General features: G+C 52.8%; 1 protein-coding gene across 3 annotated transcripts in view; it reads right to left on the bottom strand.

The window, feature by feature from the left end:
* LOC139250922 (nuclear factor NF-kappa-B p105 subunit-like) overlaps positions 1–25,113 on the bottom strand; it is a 136,668-nt gene that overhangs the window by 89,649 nt on the left and 21,906 nt on the right. For all 3 annotated transcript variants that reach the window (XM_070873144.1, XM_070873142.1, XM_070873143.1), the window contains exons 2-4: positions 20,464–20,509; positions 15,157–15,247; positions 2,380–2,420 (exon numbers count right to left, since the gene is read on the bottom strand). In XM_070873144.1, coding sequence (XP_070729245.1) covers positions 2,380–2,420; positions 15,157–15,247; positions 20,464–20,502 — 171 coding nt within the window. In that variant the 5' untranslated portion in view covers positions 20,503–20,509. The remainder of the gene's footprint in view (positions 1–2,379; positions 2,421–15,156; positions 15,248–20,463; positions 20,510–25,113) is intronic.

Below are 25,113 nucleotides of genomic sequence, written 5' to 3'. Positions count from 1 at the left end.
GGTGTCCCGTATACACAACACGCTCGGTGATCAATCTTATTAAACAAGTATCTGAAACAACAGCAGTGTGTAATAGTAAAACATTATCTGGGAAAGACATTGGTTAGTTTTGGATTTAGGGGAGACCTGATTGAGGTGTATAAAATTATGAGGGGCCTGGATAGAGTGGATAGGACGGACCTGTTTCCCTTAGCAGAGGGGTCAACAACCAGGGGGCATAGATTTAAAGTAAACGAGGTTTAGAGGGGGTTTGAGGAGAACTTTTTCACCCAGAGGGTGGTGGGGGTCTGGAACTCACTGCCTGAAAGGGTGGTAGAGGCAGAAACCCTCACCACATTTAAAAAGTACTTGGATGTGCACCTGAAGTGCCGTAACCTACAGGGCTACGGACCGAGAGCTGGAAAGTGGGATTAGGCTGGGTAGCTCTTTGTCGGCCGGCACGGACACGATGGGCCGAATGGCCTCCTTCTGTGCTGTACATTTCTGAGATTCTATTGACCTCAGGATGTTCCTGGTTAGATACACGTTCCCACGGGAAATACCCGACAGCTAAGATCCATCCTAGCAGCTAAATGGAACAACTGTACTCTTGATCGTAGACTACCCCTGAGCAGAGCTCCTCGGCCATTGTCCAGGGTTTGTCAATTAGGATGCTGCTTTATAATGACAGGAACATGTTAACGCGCTATTTATTCCCTGAGCTGTGATTTGGCACAGAAGCCTAAAACCACTTTCCTTGCTTCCTCCCCATAAACTTTAATATTCTTCTTCAAGCAACAATCTACTAATTTCCTTTTAAAAGAGATTTTATGCAGGCCATAGAATAGAATCTCTCAGCACAGGAGGCCATTGGGCCCATCGAGCCTGTGCCGGCTCTGTGACAGAGCGATCCAATCAGTCCCACTCTCCCCGCTCTTTCCCCACAGCCCTGTGAATGTTTTTCACCTTCAAGTATTTATCCAATTCCCTTCTGAAATTTCTGATCGAATCTGCTCCCACCGCCCTTTGAGGCAGCGTGTTCCGCATCGCAACAACGCGCTGCGGAAAAGATAAAATCTCCCAGTTTGTTATGACTCACATTCTAACCATCAAATGCCTCATTCTTTCTAAGCTCCTCTTTGATTCCCTGCAATCATCAGATTTAGTCTCATTACTGTCCCACTGCCCAATGGAAACAATCCATCAATAAATACAGGTTCTCAATCAGCGTACAACGATTGTTACCATAGGTTGTTACAATTGTCTCCAAACAGACTGAATCCCAGCTTTCCTCAGTTTCTTTTGGCTGCCCAAGTTAAGTGCAAAGGTTTTATAATCAGAATTGAATATAATTTTTCATGGGTTGCTCCATTCGGGGCACCACACTTGAGGAAGGATGACACAGCCTTGGAGAGGGGGCAGAGGAGAATGATACCAGGGATAAGGGCAGTCAGTGATGGGGAGAGACTGGAGAAGCTGGCCTTGTTCTCCTTGCAGGTTAAAGGGAGATTTAATGGAGGTGTTCAAAATTATATGGAGTTTTCGTAGAGTAGATCGGGAGAAACTGTTCCCAGTGGCAGAAGGATTGGTAACCAGGGGACACAGATTGATGGTAATGTGTGGAACCAGAGGGGGAGACGAGGAGGATGTGTTTACGCAGCGAGTTGTGATCTGGGACGCGCTGCCTGAAAGGGCGGTAGGGGCAGATTCAATAGTGACTTTCAAATGGGAATTGGATAACATAGAAACATAGAAAATAGGTGCAGGAGTAGGCCATTCAGCCCTTCGAACCTGCACCACCATTCAATAAGATCATGGCTGATCATTCACTTCAGAACCCCTTTCCTGCTTTCTCTCCATACCCCTTGATCCCTTTAGCCCTAAGGGCCATATCTAACTCCCGTTTGAATATATCGAACGAATTGGCATCAACAACTTTCTGTGGTAGAGAATTCCACAGGTTAACAACTCTCTGAGTGAAGAAGTTTCTCCTCATCTCGGTCCTAAATGGCTTACCCCTTATCCTTAGACTGTGACCCCTGGTTCTGGACTTCCCCAACATCGGGAACATTCTTCCTGCATCTAACCTGTCCAATCCCGTCAGAATTTTATATGTTTTTATGTGATCCCCTCTCATTCTTCTAAACTCCAGTGAATACAGGCCCAGTTGATCCAGTCTCTCCTCATATGTTACTTGAATGTTAAAAATTTGCCAGGCTGTGGGGAAAGAGCGGGGGGAGTGGGACTGTTTGGTTCGCTCTGTCACAGAGCCGGCACAGGCTCGATGGGCCCAATGGCCTCCTCCTGTGCTGTATGATGCTATAAAAGGAAGGAACATGACTAATGAAGTGCAAGATAATGCTAGTAATAAACGCAATGCCGCTTTGATCTCTCCCTTACCTGTTTGGGTTGTTCTACAATCTGAAGGTAAGGCCCGTCAGCTGGAGGGAGAAATCACAGTGATTATTGCAAGTGCACAATAAGTACTCACACAAATACATATGATAAGCAAGACAAAGCCGAATTTGAATGAAGTACTTATGCTGGAAATCCCCTTGCCAACCAATGGGGAAAAACAATACGATCTCACAGGGCTCAGATCACCAAAACCCTTCTCATAAATCCAAAAGTCTTGTGGAAACGGGGCTTCAATTAGAAATATTTATTGCTCTAGGTGAAATATAATGCTCCAGAAGTATTATACTGCAACATCATTCAACTTGCATCTGCAGACCCAGTAAGACAGGAGACAGCACCAACTCAGTCCACATGATTTGCGCCTGATTTTTAGGAGCAACTGGTGGAGAACGGACTATCTTAGAAATCGCAATTCTCCACATTTTTTTTTCTGCAGTTCTAGTCAGGTAGAACAGTTCTACTTTGGAACAGAATTTTTTCTTCAGTGTCCGGCCACTGACGCCTGATTTCAAAGTTTCCACAGTGAAAACGGACTCCAAACTAAAGTAGAATGGAGCAAGTGAAGATTTTTGTAGAACTGAAAAAACCTGTTTTACACATTAAAAAATCAGGCGCAGGTTACAAATCAGGCGTCCAGAACGAGGGGTGGGGGGGGGGAGGGAAGGGAAGTCATTAAATTCTATAATAAATCCTTATTTATACTTCTACAAATATTATACAAATAAATCCAACCTGAATAAACATTTATAAGCAAAGAAAAGATTAAATAAACCATCTTCCTATCTGTGTGAAAGTGCTTCAGCCATCGTTCGTTCCCGTGGGAGAAAACTGCCGTTTGTTGCCGCGGAGGGTGGGGAGGGGAAGGAGACAGCGGCTTGTTGCCGTGGAGGGGAGGGAGGGGAAGGAGACAGCGGCTTGTTGCCGTGGAGGGGAGGGAGGGGAAGGAGACAGCGGCTTGTTGCCGTGGAGGGGAGGGAGGGGAAGGAGACAGCGGTTTGTTGCCGCGGAGGGGAGGGAGGGGAAGGAGACAGCGGTTTGTTGCCGCGGAGGGGAGGGAGGGGAAGGAGACAGCGGCTTGTTGCCGCGGAGGGGAGGGAGGGGAAGGAGTCAGCGGCTTGTTGCCGTGGAGGGTGGGGAGGGGGAGGAGACAGCGGTTTGTTGCCGCGGAGGGGAGGGAGGGGAAGGAGACAGCGGCTTGTTGCCGTGGAGGGTGGGGAGGGGGAGGAGACAGCGGTTTGTTGCCGCGGAGGGGAGGGAGGGGAAGGAGCCATGAACTCATTGAATGGCGGTGCAGGCTAGAAGGGCCGAATGGCCTACTCCTGCACCTATTTTCTATGTTTCTATGAGAAGGATAGCCTCAGTGCTGATGTGCTGATGGCAATGTGCTTTTATTAAAAAATGTTCAAAAATTAAACAGCTACAAAGAACTACAAAAATGGCCGAGTGCCAATGTTTTTTTTCACACTGAGCATGCGCGAACGCTCCAACGCGCACGCGCAGCGTTGCCGGCAGGAAAAAAAACTAATTTAAATAGTACCCGCCCCCTCCCACTTACAAAATCGTCGCGAGTGTAGGCTCCGCCCCCCTGGGCCAAACAGACAAGGAGCTGCAAAGCGCTCGAGAATAGCGCGTTTTTTTTCTGCCGCCGTTTTAGGCGCGAAAAACTGGGCCCGTTTTTTATCCTGTGGAAACTTGGGCCCAATGTACCAGACAGAAAAACAGGTTCAACTTCAAATCAGCTGATAGGGCAGTGATTCCAAACAGGAATCAGAATATCAAGATTAAAAATAAGGTCACAACATAAAATATGGTTTACGTGGCCATTTCTTGTACTTAATGCTATTTACTCTCAAGCACAAGATTAGGGTAGGGTGTGTCCCCATTAATTATGTAATTAGTGCGATTCACTGACATTTTACAGCACGGGTTAGATCAGCTCGATTTTTGATGTTCATTATCTAATGGCGATTGCACTAACAATAATAACTTGCATTTATATAGCATCTTTAATGTAGTAAAACATCCCGAGGTGCTTCACCGGAGCGATTATCAGAACAAATGTGACACCGAGCCACATAGCGATATTAGGACAGGTGACCAAAAGCTGGGTCAGAGGTCGGTTTTAAGGAGTGTCTTAAAGGAGGAGCGAGGCGGAGAGGTTTAGGGAAGGAGTTCCAGAGCTTAGGGACCAGGCAGCTGAGGCACGGCCACTAATGGAGGAGCGATTATAATCAGGGATGCTCAGGAGGGCAGAATTAGAGGAGTGCAGACATCTCGGAGGTTGTGTGGCTGGAGGAGGTTACAGAGATAGGGAGGGGCGAGGGCCATGGAGGGATTTGTAAACAAGGATGAGAATTTTAAAATGGAGACTTTGCCAGACCGGGTGTCAGCGAACACAGGGGGTGATGGGTGAGTGGGACTCGGTGTGAGTTAGGACACGGGGCAGCGACCACAGGGGATGATGGGTGAGTGGGACTCGGTGCGAGTTAGGACACGGGGCACAGGGGGTGATAGGTGAGCGGGACTCGGTGTGAGTTAGGACACTGGGTGAGCGGGACTCGGTGCGAGTTAGGACGCAGGGCACAGGGAGTGATGGGTGAGCGGGACTTGGTGCGAGTTAGGACACGGGGCATCGGGGTTTTGGATGAGCTGAAGTTTAGGGAGGGTGGAAGATGGGAGGCCGGCCAGGAGAGCGTTTTAGCAGCTCAGTTCTGCTCTTCCACAGGATATGTACAATCTACTCCATCATGGACCCATCTTTTTCCAGCTCCTGAGGATAAGCTCTGCATAAATACTTCTTGATCTCCCCAAAGTGTAAAATCAAGAATATTTATCCATCGTCGGAGCTCCATTATTTAATCCTAACGTGTTGCCCCCCCCACCCCCCGCCCCCAGACAAACATTCTCTCCTGGATCCTTGTACCCACAGATCATACAGATCAGCCATGATCCAACAGAAAATGACCCATTTATCCCCACTCTGTTCTCTGTTAGTTAGCCAATCCTCTATCCATGCTAATATAATTACCCCAACTCCGTGAACTTTTATCTTGTGCGGTAACTTTTTATGTGGCACCTTATCGAATGCCTTCTGGAAATCCAAATACACCACATCCACTGGTTCCCCCTTATCCACCCTGCTCGTTACATCCTCAAAGAACTCCAGCAAATCTGTCAATGGAATGTTGACCTTTATTGCAAGGTAGATGGAGTATGAAAGTAGGGAAGTCCTGCTACAACTGTACAGGGTGTTGGTGAGGCCACACCTGGAACACTGTGTACAGTTTTGGTCTCTTTATTTGAGGGAGGGTATACTTGCATTGGAGGCAGTTCAGAGAAGGTTCACTCAGTTGATTCCTGAGATGAAGGGGTTGATTATGAAGAAAGGTTGAGCAGGTTGGGTCTGTACTCATTGGAGTTTAGAAGAATGAGAGGCGATCTTATTGAAACTAATAAGATTCTGAGGGGGTTCGACAGAGTAGATGCAGAGAGGATGTTTCCCCTCGTGGGGGAATCTAGAACTACGGGGCATAGTTTCAGAATAAGGGGTCGTCCATTTAAATAGAGATGAGGAGGAATTTCTTCTCTGAGGGTCGTGACTCTGTGGAATTCTCTGCCCCAGAGAGCTGTGGAGGCTGGGTCATTGAATATATTTAGGGTGGAGATAGACAGATTTTCAAACGATAAGGGAGTCAAGGGTTATGGGGAGCGGGCGGGGAAGTGGAGTTAAGGCCACGATCAGATCAGCCATGATCTTATTGAATGGCAGAGTAGGCTAGAGGGGTCAAATTGCCTACTCCCATTCCTATATTTAACAAAAACGTCAACATCTTAGTCTATACAATCTCTAAAACCACCGTGCCAGGAGGTGTCGGAGGTTCGAGGTCGGGGTCGGGGTCGGGGTCAGGAAGTGTCGGAGGTCGGGGCCCGGAAGTGTCGGTGGTCGGGGCCCAGAGCAGAGGTCGGAGGTCGGGGCCCAGAGCAGAGGTCGGAGGTCGGGGCCCAGAGCAGAGGTCGGAGGTCGGGGCCCAGAGCAGAGGTCGGAGGTCGGGGCCCAGAGCAGAGGTCGGGGCCCAGAGCAGAGGTCGGGGCCCAGAGCGGAGGTCGGAGGTCAGGGCCCAGAGCGGAGGTCGGAGGTCGGGACCCAGAGCGGAGGTCGGAGGTCGGGACCCAGAGCGGAGGTCGGAGGTCGGGACCCAGAGCGGAGGTCGGAGGTCGGGACCCAGAGCGGAGGTCGGAGGTCGGGACCCAGAGCGGAGGTCGGAGGTCGGGACCCAGAGCGGAGGTCGGAGGTCGGGACCCAGAGCGGAGGTCGGAGGTCGGGACCCAGAGCGGAGGTCGGAGGTCGGGATCCAGAGCGGTGGTCGGAGGTCGGGACCCAGAGCGGAGGTCGGAGGTCGGGACCCAGAGCGGAGGTTGGAGGTCGGGACCCAGAGCGGAGGTTGGAAGTCCAGGAGCGGCGAGGTGAAGCCCAAGGAGTGGCCCAGGAAAGGAACAGCGAAATGCCGCGAGGACCACACTGTGAATCTCAAGGAGAGAATGAGTTCCTGTGGAAAGGAGGTAGGAGGACTGTAGGAGTATACGTGTGTGTATGAACTAGGCCCATACAGCAGCGCCTGGTCTCCAGTCGTCTTGGATCCCTTTGCCACTTGACCAAGACCTTGCTCAGCTAAGCCCATGTGGTAGCTGGCGTGCAACGGCCAACCCACGTTAAAGAATTCATGCGCATGCATTTTCCACGCTTTATGAAGTTCGTGACCTGGAATATCAGGACCCCCATGGACAACCCCAACAGCGACAGACTGGAACGCTGCACTGCCATCGTTGCCCGGGAACTTAGACGCTTTAACATTGACATCGCTGCCCTAAGCGAGACCAGGCGGACAGGGGAAGGCCAGCTCAAGGAACAAGATGGAGGTTACACCTTCTTCTGGAAAGGGAAACCAGAGACAGAACTCTGCCTCCAAGGGGTTGGCTTCGCCGTAAAAAACGAGCTAGTGGGCCATCTCAGAAACTTCCCTTGTGGGATAAACGAACGCCTCATGACCCTTTGGCTCACCCTAGCCCGGAACTGATCCTCCTCGGCGACATCAACACCAGGGTTGGAAAGGACACAGACCTTTGGGGAGGTGTGATCGGCAGAGGGGGGGTAGGGAAAGCCAACTCCAGCGGTACCCTTCTCATAGAAACATACAAAATAGGTGCAGGAGTCGGCCATTCGAGCCTGCACCACCATTCAATAAGATCATGGCTGATCATTCACCTCAGTACCCCTTTCCTGCTTTCTCTCTATACCCCTTGATTCCTTTAGCCATAAGGGCCACATCTAACTCCCTCTTGAATATATCTAACGAACTGGCCTCAACAACTCTCTGCGGTAGAGAATTCCACAGGTTAACAACTCTCTGAGTGAAGAAGTTTCTCCTCATCTCGGTCCTAAATGGCTTACCCCTTATCCTTAGACTGTGACCCCTGGTTCTGGACTTCCCCAACATCGGGAACATTCTTCCTGCATCTAACCTGTCCAATCCCAGCAGAATTTTATGTTTCAATGAGATCCCCTCTCATTCTTCTAAACTCCAGTGAATATAAGCTTAGTCAATCCAGTCTTTCTTCATATGTCAGTCCTGCCATCCCGGGAATCAGTCTGGTGAACCTTCGCTGCACTCCCTCAATAGCAAGAATGTCCTTCCTCAGATTAGGAGACCAAAACTGAACACAATATTCCAGGCGAGGCCTCACCAAGGCCCTGTACAACTGCATTAAGACCTCCCTGCTCCTATACTCAAATCCTCTCGCTATGAAGGCCAACATACCATTTGCCTTCTTCACCGCCTGCTGTACCTGCATGCCAACTTTCAATGACTGATGAACCATGACAGCCAGGTCTCGTTGCACCTCCCCTTTTCCTAATCTGCCGCCATTCAAATAATATTCTGCCTTTATATTTTTGCCACCAAAGTGGATAACCTCACATTTATCCACATTATACTGCATCTGCCATGCATTTGCCCACTCACCTAACCTGTCCAAGTCACCCTGCAGCCTCTGAGCATCCTCCTCACAGCTCACACTGCCACCCAGCTCATGACGAAATGCTTAGAACACAGCCTTGTCATAACCAATACCCTGTTCCGTTAGAAGGACAAATATAAAACCTCAGGGCCACACCCTCGCTCCAAGCACTGGCATCTCCTTGACTACGTCATTGTCCGAGCGAGGGACCACAAGGACATCTGCATCACCTGCGCCATGACAGGAGCTGCCGACTGCTGGACGGACCACGGCCTAATCCCCTCTGTCACCACCACCACCCAAAACAGTGACGGCAACAGAAACAATGTCGCAGGAAAATCAACGCCGGAGCACTCAAAGACCCCGCTAGGAAAGCCCGATTCAACCAGCGCCTCACAACCAACCTGACGACTCCCAGTGACCCAGAGTCTGGTCTGCCCTCAAGGCCTCCATAATCAGCACCTGTGAGGAGACGCTCGGTCACTCGACCAGGAAACACCAAGACTGGTTCGACGAGAATGACCAGGAGATCCAGGAGCTAATATGCCGCAAGCGCAAGGCATTCCTGGATTGGAAGCAGCAACACAACTCGAGGGCAAGAAAGCAGCTCTACAGACGTCTGATGGCTGAGGTCCAACAGAAAACTCGCGGCCTAAAGAACAGATGGTGGATGGAGAAAGCGCGGGAGATCCAGCAGCTAGCTGACAACCACGACGTCCGAGGATTCTTCAGCACAGTCAAGACGACCTACGGCCCAAGCACCCAAGCCCCTACCCCACTACTGGCCAAGAATGGAGAGATACTCATCAAGGACAGAGAGGCAGTCAGTGCCCACTGGAAGGAGCACTTCGAAGATCTCCTTAACCTAGACTCTGCCTTTGATGCGAGTGTCCTCGACTCCATCCCGCAGCCTGCCACCAGCCACTATCTCAGCAAAGCCCAGCTCGGCACGAGGTAGAAAAGGCCATCCGTCATCTCAAGAACAACAAGGCCTCAGGAACAGATGGAATCCCTGCTGGGGCACTAAAGCATGGCGATGAAGTACTACTGGCGCGGATTCATGAACTCATCTCTCTTATTTGGAAGGAGGAGAGCATGCCAAGAGATCTCAGAGACACTGTAACTCTCTTGAAAAAAGGTGACAAGTCCGACTGCGGCAACTACAGAGGAATCTCCCTGCTGTCGACCACTGGGAAAGTCGTCGCTAGAGTCCTCCTCAACCGTCTTCTCCCTGTGGCTGAGGAGCTCCTCCCAGAGTCGCAGTGCGGATTCTGTCCACTTAGGGGCACAATGGACATGATCTTCACCGTACGACAGATACAAGAGAAATGCAGGGAGCAGCACCAACCCTTGTGGAGCGTCCTCCTCAGATTCGGCTGCCTTCAAAAGTCTGTCATCATCCTCTGCCTGCTCCACAATGACATGCAAGCAGTGATCCACCACAGACCCATTCCATGCCCGGACCGGGGTCAAACAGGGCTGTGTGATCGCACCAATGCTCCATCTCGCCCTCAGCAAGCTCCCCACTGGAGTGGAACTAAATTACAGAACAAACGGAAATCTGTTCAACATCCGCCGTCTCCAGGCCAGATCCAAGACCATCCCATCATCTGTCGTCTAGCTACAGCACGCAGTCGACGCCTGCGTCTGCACACACTCGGAGGCCGAACTCCAAGCCATCGTCAACACCTTCACCGAAGTGTACAAAAGCATGGGCCTTACACTAAACATCCGTAAGATAAAGGTCCTCCACCAACCTGACCCCGCCACACAGCACTGCCCTCTGGTCATCAAAATCCACGGCTCGGCCCTGGACAACGTGACCATTTCCCATACCTCGGGAGCCTACTATCAGCAAAGGCAGACATCGACGACAAGGTTCAACACCGCCTCCAGTGCAGCCTTCGGCCGCCTGAGGAAAAGAGTGTTCGAAGACCAGGACCTCAAATCTGGCACCAAGCTCATGGGCTACAGGGCAGTAGTGATACCCGCCCTTCTGTATGGCTCAGAGACATGGACCATGTATAGTAGACACCTCAAAACACGGGAGAAATATCACCAGAGCTGCCTCCGCAAGATCCTGCAAATCCCTTGGGAGGACAGATGCACCAATGTTTTCTCGATCAGGCCAACATCCCCAGCATTGAAGCACTGACCACACTCGATCAGCTCCGCTGGACAGGCCACTTGTCCGCATGCCAGACACGAGACTCCCAAAGCAAGTGCTCTACTCAGAACTCCTACACGGCAAGCGAACCCCAGGTGGGCAGAGGAAACGTTACAAGGACACCCTCAAAGCCTCCCTGATAAAGTGCAACATCCCCACCGACTCCTGGGGGTCCCTGGCCAAAGATCGCCCTAAGTGGAGGAAGTGCATCCGGGAGGGCACTGAGCACCTCGAGTCTCGTCGCCGAGAGCATGCAGAAACCAAGCGCAGGCAGCGGAAGGAGCGTGCGGCAAACCAGTCCCACCCTCCCCTTCCCTCAACCACTGTCTGTCCCACCTGTGACAGGGACTGTGGTTCTCGTATTGGACTGTTCAGCCACCTGAGAACTCACTTTTAGAGTGGAAGCAAGTCTTCCTCGATTCTGATGCCTGAGAGAGAGAGAAATCTAAAACCACTGAGTTCATTGCCAGGAAAGGAGCAACAGTGATTTTACAAATACCTTATGTACAGTGGGGGAAATCAGGCTGATAATGAATGACAGGACAAAGCCAGACAGAGAGAAGGTGCCACATGAGAATGTGACAGACACAGCCAGCAAGACTTTCGATAGCAAGCTTTTCCTTGTACAATGTAGAAATTGAGAAACTGCTGTGTGTAATGTGTTCGGAGGCTTTGAGGACTGAGTCACCACTTTCTAAATCGCAATCTATTTTTCCACAGTGGAAATATTTAGTGCAACCTCTGTAAAGCAGCTATAATTTGGACAAATCCCTGCTATGTCTGCTACAGTACATACAAGCTGAAGATTTTCACAAACCCATTGAACAAATTCAGTAACATTTGCGAGAGAGAAAGAGCAGGGGGAGCTGGAGAGGGGGGGGGGACTGGAGAGGGGGGGGGACTGGAGAGGGAGGGGGACTGGAGAGGGGGGGGGGACTGGAGAGGGGGGGGGACTGGAGAGGGGGGGGGACTGGAGAGGGGGGGGGACTGGAGAGGGGGGGACTGGAGAGGGGGGGGGGACTGGAGGGGGGGGGGACTGGAGGGGGGGGGGACTGGAGGGGGGGGGGGGGACTGGAGGGGGGGGGGGGACTGGAGAGGGGGGGGGGGGACTGGAGGGGGGGGGGGACTGGAGGGGGGGGGGGACTGGAGGGGGGGGGGACTGGAGGGGGGGAGGACTGGAGAGGGGGGGGGACTGGAGAGGGGGGGGGACTGGAGAGGGGGGGGGGGGACTGGAGAGGGGGGGGGGGGACTAGAGAGGGGGGGACTGGAGAGCGAAAGAGAGGAAGAGAGAAAAAGAAAGCGAGAGCGCAAGAGAAAGGGATAAAGTAGTCGCAGTTTTTCGTGTCTTCAGGATGTTTCAAAGAGTTTCAATAAATGAATGTTTACTGTTACCTCGCCATGACCGGGTGGCAGAGACAGAGGGGGTGAAGGAGGTGCTGAATTAGTTGTGCTGGTGGTTGGGGGAGGAATGTTGGCCAGAAGCGCTCGCACTCCCGGTGCAATGGTGATGGAGCGCAGCATCAAGAACGGACCCCAGCCGATGTCCATAAATTACGCAGAACATACGAAGATAAGAAATAGGAGCAGGAGTCGGCCATTCGGCCCCTCGAGCCTGCTCCACCACAAACCGCAGCGCCGATTGGCGAGACTCACTTCGCCGTTAGTTGGAGTCCTGACACCCGATTCACACATTTCACCTTAGCATCAGCACACTGCCACTTCGCCTTTGCATTGTCGCTACGTTTGTGGCATGTGAATTCAGCCAAAGACTGACTGTGTGAAAGGTTGCTGACGATATCCTGTAGCCCTTTCACTAGGCAGCGCAACTGTGCAAACCTCTGTCTGTGTTTAGAAGAGCTGGTCTTACTTCAAATGTACGGCACAGACACAGGCCACTGGGCCCCACCGCTCCGTGCCGGGGTTTATGCCCCACCGCTCTGTGACGGGGTTTATGCTCCACCGCTCCGTGCCGGGGTTTATGCTCCACCGCTCCGTGCCGGGGTTTATGCTCCACCGCTCCGTGCCGGGGTTTATGCCCCACCGCTCCGTGCCGGGGTTTATGCCCCACCGCTCCGTGCCGGGGTTTATGCCCCACCGCTCCGTGCCGGGGTTTATGGTCCCACCGCTCCGTGCCGGGGTTTATGCCCCACCGCTCCGTGCCGGGGTTTATGTCCCACCGCTCCGTGCCGGGGTTTATGTCCCACCGCTCCGTGCCGGGGTTTATGTCCCACCGCTCCGTGCCGGGGTTTATGTCCCACCGCTCCGTGCCGGGGTTTATGCCCCACCGCTCCGTGCCGGGGTTTATGCTCCACACCAGCCCCCTCCCACCCCTCTCCATCTCACCCCATCACCATATCCTTCTATTCCTTTCCCCCTCGTGTGTTTATCCAGCTTCCCCTTAAATACATCGATACTATCCACCTCAACCCCTCCCTGTGGCAGCGAGTTCCACATTCTCACCACTTTCAGGGTAAAGAAGTTTCTCCTGAATTCCCCATTGGGTTTATTAGTGACTGTCTGTTATTGATGGCCCCGAGTTCTGGTCTCTCCCACAGGGGGAAACATTATCTCTATGTCTACCCTTTCATAGTCTTAAAGACCTCTGTCAGGTTGCCCCTCCGCTGTCGTTTTTCTCGAGCAAAGTGCCCCAGCCTGTCCAGTCTTTCCCCATAGCTGTGCTCGCTCAGTTCTGCTCTCTACTGAAGAGCTCAGTGGTACAGTATATACACAATTAATTTTGTTTACTGAGATGAAACCGTTCATTTGAATAATCCCCTCTGATCGATGGTCCAGCCTTGTTAAACAAATATATGATTCATTTGTGAGGGGATGAAAAAGGGTGAATGCTGGAAATCGGAGACAAGAACCAAAAGATACTGAAGGAGCACAAGACCCCCACCATTGCCAGAGAGTTGGTCCTTCCGGTGGTGACATCATTCTGACGTAAGCTCACCTCAAAACATTAAACAACTTGCATTAAATAGCACCTTGGACTATAATGTGCTTCACAGCCATTGAATTGCTTTTGAAGTGTGGTCCCTGTTATTGTGCACAGCAAGCTCCCACAGACAGCAATGGGATTGATGATCAGTTAATGTGGCATTGTCCGTGGAGGGATGAACAGCGGCCAAGCCACATGTAGACACCCTCCTGCTCCTCTCCAAATCCTACCCATGCCATCTTTTACGTCCAGCCGAATGGGCGGAAGGGACCTCGGTTTAACATTTCGTCCGAAAGACGGCACCTCTGATAATGCAGCACTCTCTCAGCACTGCACTGCACTGAATGTTAATTGCTCTAGTCCTTAGAGTGGGTCTTGCACCGACAATTCTCAGCTTCTGAGGCGTGGATGCTACCATTGGTGCTCGATGACACATCACCAGTTTCAGATATTGACGGATTGGCAGCTCATTTCCAGCAATTCTATTCTTACACCCGTCAGCCGGGGCTCAGTGGGCAGCTCTCTCATATGTGAGTCAGAAGGTTGTAGGTTCACGTCCCACTCCAGACACTTGAGCACAAAAAAATCCAGGCTGACACTCCAGTGCAGTACCGAGGGAGCGCCGCACTGTCGGAGGGGCAGTACCGAGGGAGCGCCGCATTGTCGGAGGTGCAGTACCGAGGGAGCGCCGCATTGTCGGAGGTGCAGTACCGAGGGAGCACCGCACTGTCGGAGGGGCAGTACCGAGGGAGCGCCGCACTGTCGGAGGGACAGTACTGAGGGAGCGCCGCACTGTAGGAGGTGCAGTACCGAGGGAGCGCCGCACTGTCGGAGGGGCAGTACCGAGGGAGCGCCGCACTGTCGGAGGGGCAGTACCGAGGGAGCGCCGCACTGTAGGAGGTGCAGTACCGAGGGAGCGCCGCACTGTCGGAGGGGCAGTACCGAGGGAGCGCTGCACTGTCGGAGGGGCAGTACCGAGGGAGCGCCGCACTGTCGGAGGTGCAGTACCGAGGGAGCGCCGCACTGTCGGAGGGGCAGTACTGAGGGAGCGCCGCACTGTCGGAGGGGCAGTACTGAGGGCGCGCCGCACTTTCGGAGGGGCAGTACTGAGGGAGTGCCGCACTGTCGGAGATGCCGTCTTTCAGTTGAGACGTTAAACCGAGGCCCTGTCTGCTCTCTCAGGTGCACGTAAAAGATCCCATGGCACTATTTCGAAGAAGAGCAGGGGCGTTCTCCCCGGTGTACTGGGGCCAATATTTATCCCTCAATCAAGATAACAAAAAAACAGATTATCTGGTCATTATCACATTGCTGTGTCTGGGAGCTTGCTGTGCATAAATTGGCTGCCGCGTTTCCCACATTACAACAGTGACTACACTCCAAAAGTACTTCATTGGCTGTAAAGCATTTTGGGACATCCGGAGATTGTGAAAGAAGCTATAGAAATGTCAGTCTTTCTTACACAATTGCTCCATTTGGTATTGGGTGACCAATGATTAATAAGGAATTTTTCTCTTGTGAAAAACAGTATGTCAAACTACCATTTTTCACACTTTTCTAAACAGTATCAAAAGTGCAAGTGACTTAATTCGGGACCCAGTGTCCCAATAAAACAACCAATAGCAATGATACTTACTTGTCTGCAGTGGAGAGTCCGTGGGGCCAATTGGGGAGTTAAACATGGTAGCAGGAATGTCCAAAGCATTATAATCTTCCATTCCATAAATCTACACGGAGTGAGGTGGAGAATAAACAACATCAGTATCAGAGAGTCCACATGTAATTACACAGATAATAAACACGATTCAGGGTTCCGTGCCGATATTAAAGTTACCTTCAGGTAGCGTTTGATGAAAGTGGAGTGAGTCAGTATGCGTGTTTACTGGTGCAAATCATTTTTGGGGATCAGAGAAGGGGATGGAAGCTGGCCATATGGGACAGGACTGCTCAGAACATGAGAAATAGGAGCAGGAGTCAGCCATTCGGCCCCTCGACCTGCTCCGCCACACGGCTCCTCCAGCCCGCTCCGTCACACGGCCCCTCGACCTGCTCCGCCACACGGCCCCTCCAGCCCGCTCCGCCACACGGCTCCTCGACCTGCTCCGCCACACGGCTCCTCGACCTGCTCCGCCACACGGCACCTCGACCTGCTCCGCCACACGGCCCCTCGACCTACTCCGCCACACGGCCCCTCGATCTGCTCCGCCACACGGCCCCTCGATCTGCTCCGCCACACGGCCCCTCGAACCCGCTCCGCCATTCAATAAGATCTCGGCTGATCTTCGACCTCAACTCCACTTTTCCGCCCGATCCCCATATCCCTCGATTCCCGACAGTCCAAAAATCTATCGCTCTCAGCCTTGAATATACTCAGAGACTGAGCCTCGTCTGCTCAATCTCTCCTCATTGGTCAATCCCCCCATCCCAGGGATCAATGTTGCAGATCAGGTATTGTCCAAACTCAAGGCTACAATATTCAGCCTCCACGTTCATGGATCATCCCCCGCCATTCCCGCCACCTCAGCACGATCCCACCACCAATCACATCTTCCCCTCCCTTTTAGAGTTCCGAAGGGACCACTCCCTCCGCGATACCCTGGTCCATTCCGCAGTCGCGCCAAGCACTCCCTCCCCTTCCCACGGCACCTACCCGTGCAAGCACAGGAGATGTAACACCTGCCCTTTTACCCCCTCCCTTCCCACTGTCCCGGGCCCCAAACACTCCTTCCGTGTGGAACAGCGATTCACTTGTACTTCTTGCAATTTAATATTTGCTCCTCTACGCTGGGGAGACCAAACGCAGATTGGGTGACCACTTTGCGGAACACCTCTGTCCTGCAAAGTTTAAATACGATAAACTGAACTGAATTCCTTTGTAGAAGCAAGATTGTAATAATATACTGTGTGGTGCTGTGGTGAGCTGTACAGAACACAATGCTCCAATTCAGACTCACTCCCTGGATAAACCGTTCAGCCTCATACAGTTGAATAGTCTGCCAGCACTCAGTATCCAGGCTCAAATATGAAGGAATGGCCCTTGGGAAGAGGTAGTGAAAAGCTGCCATCAGTGGTGGGAGGATAGAAGCACCAACGTTAGCGCCCTCGACCAGGCCAACATCCCCAGCATTGAAGCACTGACCACACTCGACCAGCTCCACTGGGTGGGCCACATCGTCTGCATGCCAGACACGAGACTCACAAAGCAAGCGCTCTACTCGGAACTCCCTCACGGCAAACAAGCCAAAGGTGGGCAGAGGAAACGTTACAAGGGCACCCTCAAAGCCTCCCTGATAAAGTGCAACATCCCCACTGACACCTGGGAGTCCCTGGCCAAAGACCGCCCTAAGTGGAGGAAGTGCATTCGGGAGAGCACTGAGCACCTCGAGTCTCGTCGCCGAGAGCATGCAGAAACCAAGCGCAGGCAGTAGGAGCGTGCGGCAAACCTGTCCCACCCTCCCTTTCCCTCAACAACTATCTGTCCCACCTGTGACAGGGACTGTGGTTCCCGTATTGGACTGTTCAGCCACCTAAGGACTCATGCTAAGAGTGGAAGCAAGTCTTCCTCAATTCCAAGGGACTGCCTATGATGATGATGATTGTACGGTCCCAGACACACCCGTCAGCTGAGGAAGGGAGAGGGCAGGAGGCTTGGCGGGAAACTGCAATCAGCATTGTGACTCACTCCAGTTTGGCAACTGGCCTCCTGGTGATGACACGGGGCACCCAAAGTAATCCTTACAGATTGTTCGAAAAGGCAGACCCATCTTCCCTCTTAATAGTGATTTATTGTTGAAAATTCAGGCCGAAATGGGTCGTTTTCCTAGTTTATTCCACGCGATCTGATAGTCTCGATTGGAGGGAAATGTTACCCAAGATCCTTAGATCCCGGTCTCCGTCTCCTCTCCCTACCCCCCACCCACACATTACCCATACTCTGTCCTCTGATTGTGGGACACGTTCCCGTGGAAAGGATCTGCTCCGAGCCACCCAGGTATGGCTTCCCACCAAAACACAGCCGCAAATGTCAGCTCATCCACTTTGGTCATAAAAAGGACAGAACAGGGTACTCGCTAAATGGTGAACGGCTAAAGACAGCGGCGGTCCAAGGAGACGGGGGTCCAGGTACATTGATCATTAAAATGTCATGGACAGGTACAAAAAATAATCAGAAGTTATTGAGGGAGTGCAGCGAAGGTTCAGTAGGCTGATTCCTGGGGTGGCAAGACTGACATATGAGGAGAGATTGGATCGACTGGGCCTTTATTCACTGGAGTTTAGAAGGATGAGAGGGGATCTCATAGAAACATAAAATTCTGACGGGACTGGACAGGTTGGATGCAGGAAGAATGTTCCCGATGTTGGGGAAGTCCAGAACCAGGGGTCACAGTCTAAGGATAAGGGGTAAGCCATTTAGGACCGAGATGAGGAGAAACTTCTTCACTCAGAGAGTTGTTAACCTGTGGAATTCTCTACCACAGAAAGTTGTTGATGCCAATTCGTTGGATATATTCAAGAGAGAGTTAGATGTGGCCCTTAAGGCTAAAGGGATCAGGGGGTAATGGAGAGAAAGCAGGAATGGGGTACTGAGGGAATGATCAGCCATGATCTTATTGAATGGTGGTGCAGGCTCGAAGGGCCGAATGGCCTACTCCTGCACCTATTTTCTATGTTCTGCAGCTGCACAAAGCCCCAGTTAGCCCACACCTGGAGCACTGTGAGCAGTTCTGGGCCCACACCTGGAGCACTGTGAGCAGTTCTGGGTCCCACACCTGGAGCACTGTGAGCAGTTCTGGGCCCCACACCTGGAGCACTGTGAGCAGTTCTGGGCCCCACACCTGGAGCACTGTGAGCAGTTCTGGGCCCCACACCTGGAGCACTGTGAGCAGTTCTGGGCCCCACACCTGGAGCGCTGTGAGCAGTTCTGGCCCCACACCTGGAGCACTGTGAGCAGTTCTGGGCCCCACACCTGGAGCACTGTGAGCAGTTCTGGGCCCCACACCTGGAGCACTGTGAGCAGTTCTGGGCCCCACACCTGGAGCACTGTGAGCAGTTCTGGGGCCCACACCTTAGGGAGGGTATATTGACCTTGGAGGGAGTGCAGCGTGAGTTTACCAGAATGATACCTGCACTCCAAGGGTTAAGTTACGAGGAGAGATTACTTATATTAGGATTGTATTCCCTGGGATTTAGAAGGTTAAGGGTTGATCTGATCGAAGTTTTCAGGATATTAGGGGGAACAGAGAGGGTCGATAGAGAGAGACTATTCCCGCTGGTTGGGGAGTCTGGGACTAGGGACAGAGTCTAAACATTAGAGCCAGACCTTTCAGGGGTGAAATTAGGAAACACTTCTACACACACAGGGTGGGAGAGGTTTGGAATTCTCTTCCGCAAACGGCAATTGATGCTGGGTCAATTGTTCATTTTCAATCTGGGATTGGTAGATTTTTGATATTAAGGGTTTGGGACAAAGGCGGGTATATGGGGTTAGGTCACTGATCAGCCACGATGTCATTGAATGGTGGAGCAGGCTCGAGGGGCTGAATGGCCGACTCCTGTTCCTATGTTCCCAAATCTCTCAGCTTCCTTCAACAGGTCAGACACGTATTAAACCGCACCTTTCTTTGTTCCCCCTGGAGCCACGTTCACTCACTAACTTGGCTTATTATCCATCCAATATCCTTTCTGAAAGCTGCTTAAAACCTTCCTTCCAGAATGTTTTTACTCCTGTACCATTTAATCCTTTATCTAATTGTGTTTCTATATCTGCACAATGTCCGTCCGACTTATACACACAACCCATTCTCCCCATCAGGACCCTTCAGTCCCCAACACTGTACGGCAAACCAGTCCCAACCAACCCCCCCTTCCCCGACAAATGTCTGTCCCACCTGTGACAGAGTCTATGGCTCTCGTATTGGACTGTTCAGCCACCAAAGGACTTTTAGGAGTGGAAGCAAGTCTTCCTCGATTCTGAGGGACTGCCTATGATGATGATGATGATGATGTACGCTCACGGGCATCAATCAGGTCACCTTTCTGAATAAACTCCCTCAGTTTCCATCCCCTGGTCCTCGACTCAACTGTGGCCAAACCAGCAGGTAACTGAGCAACTTCGCCCCAGGCGCACACCCGAGCCGCGCACACCCGAGCCGCGCACACCCGAGCCGCGCACACCCGAGCCGCGCACACCCGAGCCGCGCACACCCGAGCCGCGCACACCCGAGCCGCGCACACCCGAGCCGCGCACACCCGAGCCGCGCACACCCGAGCCGCGCACACCCGAGCCGCGCACACCCGAGCCGCGCACACCCGAGCCGCGCACACCCGAGCCGCGCACACCCGAGCCGCGCACACCCGAGCCGCGCACACCCGAGCCGCGCACACCCGAGCCGCGCACACCCGAGCCGCGCACACCCGAGCCGCGCACACCCGAGCCGCGCACACCCGAGCCGCGCACACCCGAGCCGCGCACACCCGAGCCGCGCACACCCGAGCCGCGCACACCCGAGCCGCGCACACCCGAGCCGCGCACACCCGAGCCGCGCACACAGCCCAAAGCCCACTCTACGTTTACCTTCCCATAATCCCACAGGGAATTGTCCAGCACCACTCACTGCCCCGACCTCATGCCCCAATATGGATGAATATATCTCTATAACCTCCTCCAGCCCTACAACCCTCCGAGATCTCTGCCCTCCTCCAATCCCAGTCTCTTGTGCACATCCAAGTACTTTTTAATTGTGGTGAGGGTTTCTGCCTCTACCACCCTTTCAGGCCGTGAGTTCCAGACCCCCACCACCCTCTGGGTGAAGACATTTCCCCTCAAATCCCCCTCTGAACCTCCCACCAATAACTTTTTTTTTTTAAAAGCTGCTGTTGTGAACAATGAAATTCTGCAGGGAATCGGCATAATGTTACGAGGTATTTAACTTCAAGCACTTACGTTGGAGATGCCAAGCCGATATGTGTCCTCTTCAGCCATCCTCAGCCTAGGACAGGAATAAAAAACATTTAATGCAAACAAATGACATGAAGAGTCCAGTAACGGCACTGTGCCCACTTTAGAACCAGGCTGAGATTTCAGGATCAGAATACAATCACTCCTGTACTCTAATGCATAGAATCATAGAACGTTTACAGCACAGACCATTCGGCCCATCGAGCCTGTGCCGGCTCTCTGCATCAGCACCTCAGCCAATCCCACTCCCCGCCCTTTCCCAATAACAAATGAAGTCAACTCAATAAAAATACACTATATATGTGTGTGTATGTATATAAATACATATATATATATATATATAGCGTCTCTCACAACCACCGGACGTCCCAAAGCGCTTTACAGCCAATGAAGTTCTTTTGGAGTGTAGTCACAGTTGTATTGTGGGAAACACGTCAAGTCAATTTGCGCACAGCAAGCTCCCACAAGCAGCAATGTGATAATGAACAGCTATTTTTAGCGATGTTGAGGGGTAAGTATTGGCCCCAGGATACCGGAGAAAACTTTCCCGCTCTCCTTCAAAATAGTGCCATGGAATCTTTTACATCCACCTGAGAGAGCAGGCGGGGCCTCGGTTTAACGTCTCATCCGAAAAGATGGCACATTCAAAGGTGTGGCACTCCCTCAGTACTGCACCTCCGACAGTGCGGCGCTCCCTCAGTACTGACCCTCCGACAGTGCGGCACTCCCTCAGTACTGCACCTCCGACAGTGCAGCACTCCCTCAGTACTGCCCCTCCGACAGTGCGGCACTCCCTCAGTACTGCCCCTCCGACAGTGCGGCACTCCCTCAGTAATGCCCCTCCGACAGTGCGGCACTCCCTCAGTACTGCCCCTCCGACAGTGCGGCACTCCCTCAGTACTGCCCCTCCGACAGTGCGGCACGCCCTCAGTACTGCCCCTCCGACAGTGCGGCACTCCCTCAGTACTGCCCCTCCGACAGTGCGGCACTCCCTCAGTACTGCCCCTCCGACAGTGCGGCACTCCCTCAGTAATGCCCCTCCGACAGTGCGGCACTCCCTCAGTACTGCCCCTCCGACAGTGCGGCACTCCCTCAGTACTGCCCCTCCGACAGTGCGGCACTCCCTCAGTACTGCCCCTCCGACAGTGCGGCACTCCCTCAGTACTGCCCCTCCGACAGTGCGGCGCTCCCTCAGTACTGCCCCTCCGACAGTGCGGCACTCTCTCAGTACTGCCCCTCCGACAGTGCGGCAGTCCCTCAGTACTGCCCCTCCGACAGTGCGGCACTCCCTCAGTACTGCCCCTCCGACAGTGCGGCACTCTCTCAGTACTGCCCCTCCGACAGTGCGGCACTCCCTCAGTACTGCCCCTCCGACAGTGCGGCACTCCCTCAGTACTGCCCCTCCGACACTCCCTCAGTACTGCCCCTCCAACAGTGCGGCACTCCCTCAGTACTGCCCCTCAGACAGTGCAGCACTCCCTCAGTACTGCGCTGGGAGTATCAGCCTGGTGTGTGGATTTTGTGCTCAAATCTCCACTTTCAATAGAGACAATGACTCGCTATTATCTACCACTTGTAGAATTACAACAGTGACAGCAGTCCATTGGCTGTAAAGCACTTTGGGATGTCCTGTGGTCATTAGAGGCGCTATATATAAATGGAAGTCTTTTTAAAAAACTTTAGACATTCCGTCCCTCAGTCCCACTCCAGGGTATTTCCTCCCTGAACTCCTCCTCTCACTGTCCTCCTTGAAATAGCTCAGGAACCAGCCCTTTTACCAAGCTTTTCCTAAACTCATCTTGCTACATCAGCATCCATTTTCATGCAGCCCACTGCTGGGATATTTTATTGTATAAATGGAAGTGGTTGTAAATTGGCAGATACCCAGAGAGCAGATCACTGGGTGACGACAGGAATTGATTGGTGTTACCGTGACAACACTGTGGCTGGAAAGCTCACCGACACTTCCACTTGCATAAGGTACAAGAGAACAATCGGCGATCCCCGGCACGGAGCGGCATTCCCGAGATCTCGGCACGAGAGGACAACCCATGATCCCGGAGTGTGGTCGGCATCAATCGTTACTTCCAGGGAAAATAGGAGAGTAAATTGGAAAGATTGAAATGATCATTTTCCCTAAGGATGCAGTAGAGGTGCGGAATATTTCTGCCAGCAAAAGTTAATACTTGAAAAGACCCGGAGAAATATTTTGTTAAAAGTAGAATTGAAGGCCCCAGGTACAATCACTGCAACAGGTTCTCAAATCCTTGATGGAGCACAATGTCCCGGTGCGACCAGAATTGCTGAATAAACAGCAAACCGCACAGGCAGGCTTCCTCATTCTCAGAACTATGCCCAGCCTCCACACACAAATAGGAACTTCCTTTACATAAGAAATAGGAGCAGGAGTCGGCCATACGGCCCCTCGAGCCTGCTCCGCCATTTAATACGATCATGGCTGATCCAATCATGGACTCAGCTCCACTTCCCCGCCCGCTCCCCATAACCCCTTATCGCTCAAAAATCTGTCTATCTCCGCCTTAAATATATTCAATGTCCCAGCCTCCACAGCTCTCTGGGGCAGAGAATTCCACAGATTTACAACCCTCAGAAGAAATTCCTCCTCATCTCAGTTTGAAATGGGCGGCCCCTTATTCTGAGACTCATCGCAGGGGGAAACAATGGGGAAGATGGTCATCTGTTGAATGTAACTGCTCAAAGCCGGTAAGAATGGTGATTAGAAGATCCGATTGGATCTCCTCGGTGCCACCTTTTGAGGGGTTAATGCAAAGTTTTGCAGGGTGTCTATTAACACCAATGTCAGCCAATGAGTCAGCGATGGGGTGGGGCTTACGGCACAACTCAATGACCTTCCTCCATCATAAGGTCAGAAGTGGGGATGTTCGCTGATGACTGCACAGTGTTCAGTTCCATTCACAACTCCTCAGATAATGGAGCAGTCCGTGCCCACAAGCAGCAAGTCCTGGACAACATTCAGGCTTGGGCTGATAAGTGGCAAGTAACATTCGCACCACACAAGTGCCAGGCAATGACCATCTCCAACAAGCGAGAGTCTAACCACCTCCCCTTGACATTCAATGACATTCCCATCGCCGAATCCCCCGCCATCAACATCCTGGGGGTCACCATTGACCAGAAACTTAATTGGACCAGCCACATAAATACTGTGGCCACAAGAGCGGGTCAGAGGCTGGGTATTCTGTGGTGAGTGTCTCACCTCCTGACTCCCCAAAGCCTTTCCACCATCTACAAGGCACAAGTCAGGAGTGTGATGGAATACTCTCCACTTGCCTGGATGAGTTGCAGCTCCAACAACACTCGAGAAGCTCGACACCATCCAGGACAAAGCAGCCACTTGATCGGCTCCCCATCCACCACCTTCAACATTCACTCCCTCCACCACCGGCGCCCCCTGGCTGCAGTGTGTACCATCTACAAGATGCACTGCAGCAACTCGCCAAGGCTTCTTCGGCAGCACCTCCCAAACCCGCGACCTCTACCACCTAGAAGGACAAGGGCAGCAGGCGCATGGGAACACCACCACCTCCACGTTCCCCTCCCAGTCACACACCATCCTGACTTGGAAATATATCGGCCGTTCCTTCATCGTCGCTGGGTCACAATCCTGGAACTCCCTCCCTAACAGCACTGTGGGAGCACCTTCACCACACGGACTGCAGCGGTTCAAGAAGGCGGCTCACCACCACCTTCTCAAGGGGCAATTAGGGATGGGCAATAAATGCCGGCCTTGCCAGCGACGCCCACAGCCCAGGAACTAATTTTTTTAAATTCACAGCAAACAGAATCTACTTACTCAGCAAATAAATTTTATTTACCAGAACCTTCTTAAAAAGAGTCCCGACGAACTGAGGGAGCGCCATACTGTCAGAGGGGCAGTACTGAGGGAGCAGCGCACTGTCGGAGGGACAGTACTGAGGGAGTACCGCACTGTCGGAGGGGCAGTACTGAGGGAGTGCCGCACTGTCGGAGGGGCAGTACTGAGGGAGCAGCGCACTGTCGGAGGGGCAGTACTGAGGGAGTGCCGCACTGTCAGAGGGGCAGTACTGAGGGAATGCCGCACTGTCGGAGGGGCAGTACTGAGGGAATGCCGCACTGTCGGAGGGGCAGTACTGAGGGAGTGCCGCACTGTCGGAGGGGCAGTACTGAGGGAGTGCCGCACTGTCGGAGGGGCAGGACTGAGGGAGTGCCGCACTGTCGGAGGGGCAGGACTGAGGGAGTGCCGCACTGTCGGAGGGGCAGGACTGAGGGAGTGCCGCACTGTCGGAGGGGCAGTACTGAGGGAGTGCCGCACTGTCGGAGGGGCAGTACTGAGGGAGCCCCGCACTGTCGGAGGGGCAGTACTGAGGGAGCCCGCACTGTCGGAGGGGCAGTACTGAGGGAACCCCGCACTGTCGGAGGGGCAGTACTGAGGGAGCCCCGCACTGTCGGAGGGGCAGTACTGAGGGAGCCCCGCACTGTCGGAGGGGCAGTACTGAAGGAGCGCCGCACTGTCGGAGGGGCAGTACTGAAGGAGCGCCGCACTGTCGGAGGGGCAGTACTGAAGGAGCGCCGCATTGTCGAAGGGGCAGTAATGAGGAAGCCCCGCACTGTCGG

This window comes from Pristiophorus japonicus, chromosome 2 (genome assembly GCF_044704955.1).
Source record: "Pristiophorus japonicus isolate sPriJap1 chromosome 2, sPriJap1.hap1, whole genome shotgun sequence".
Classification (NCBI taxonomy): domain Eukaryota; kingdom Metazoa; phylum Chordata; class Chondrichthyes; family Pristiophoridae; genus Pristiophorus; species Pristiophorus japonicus.
This window is presented reverse-complemented; position numbering and strand designations above follow the sequence as displayed.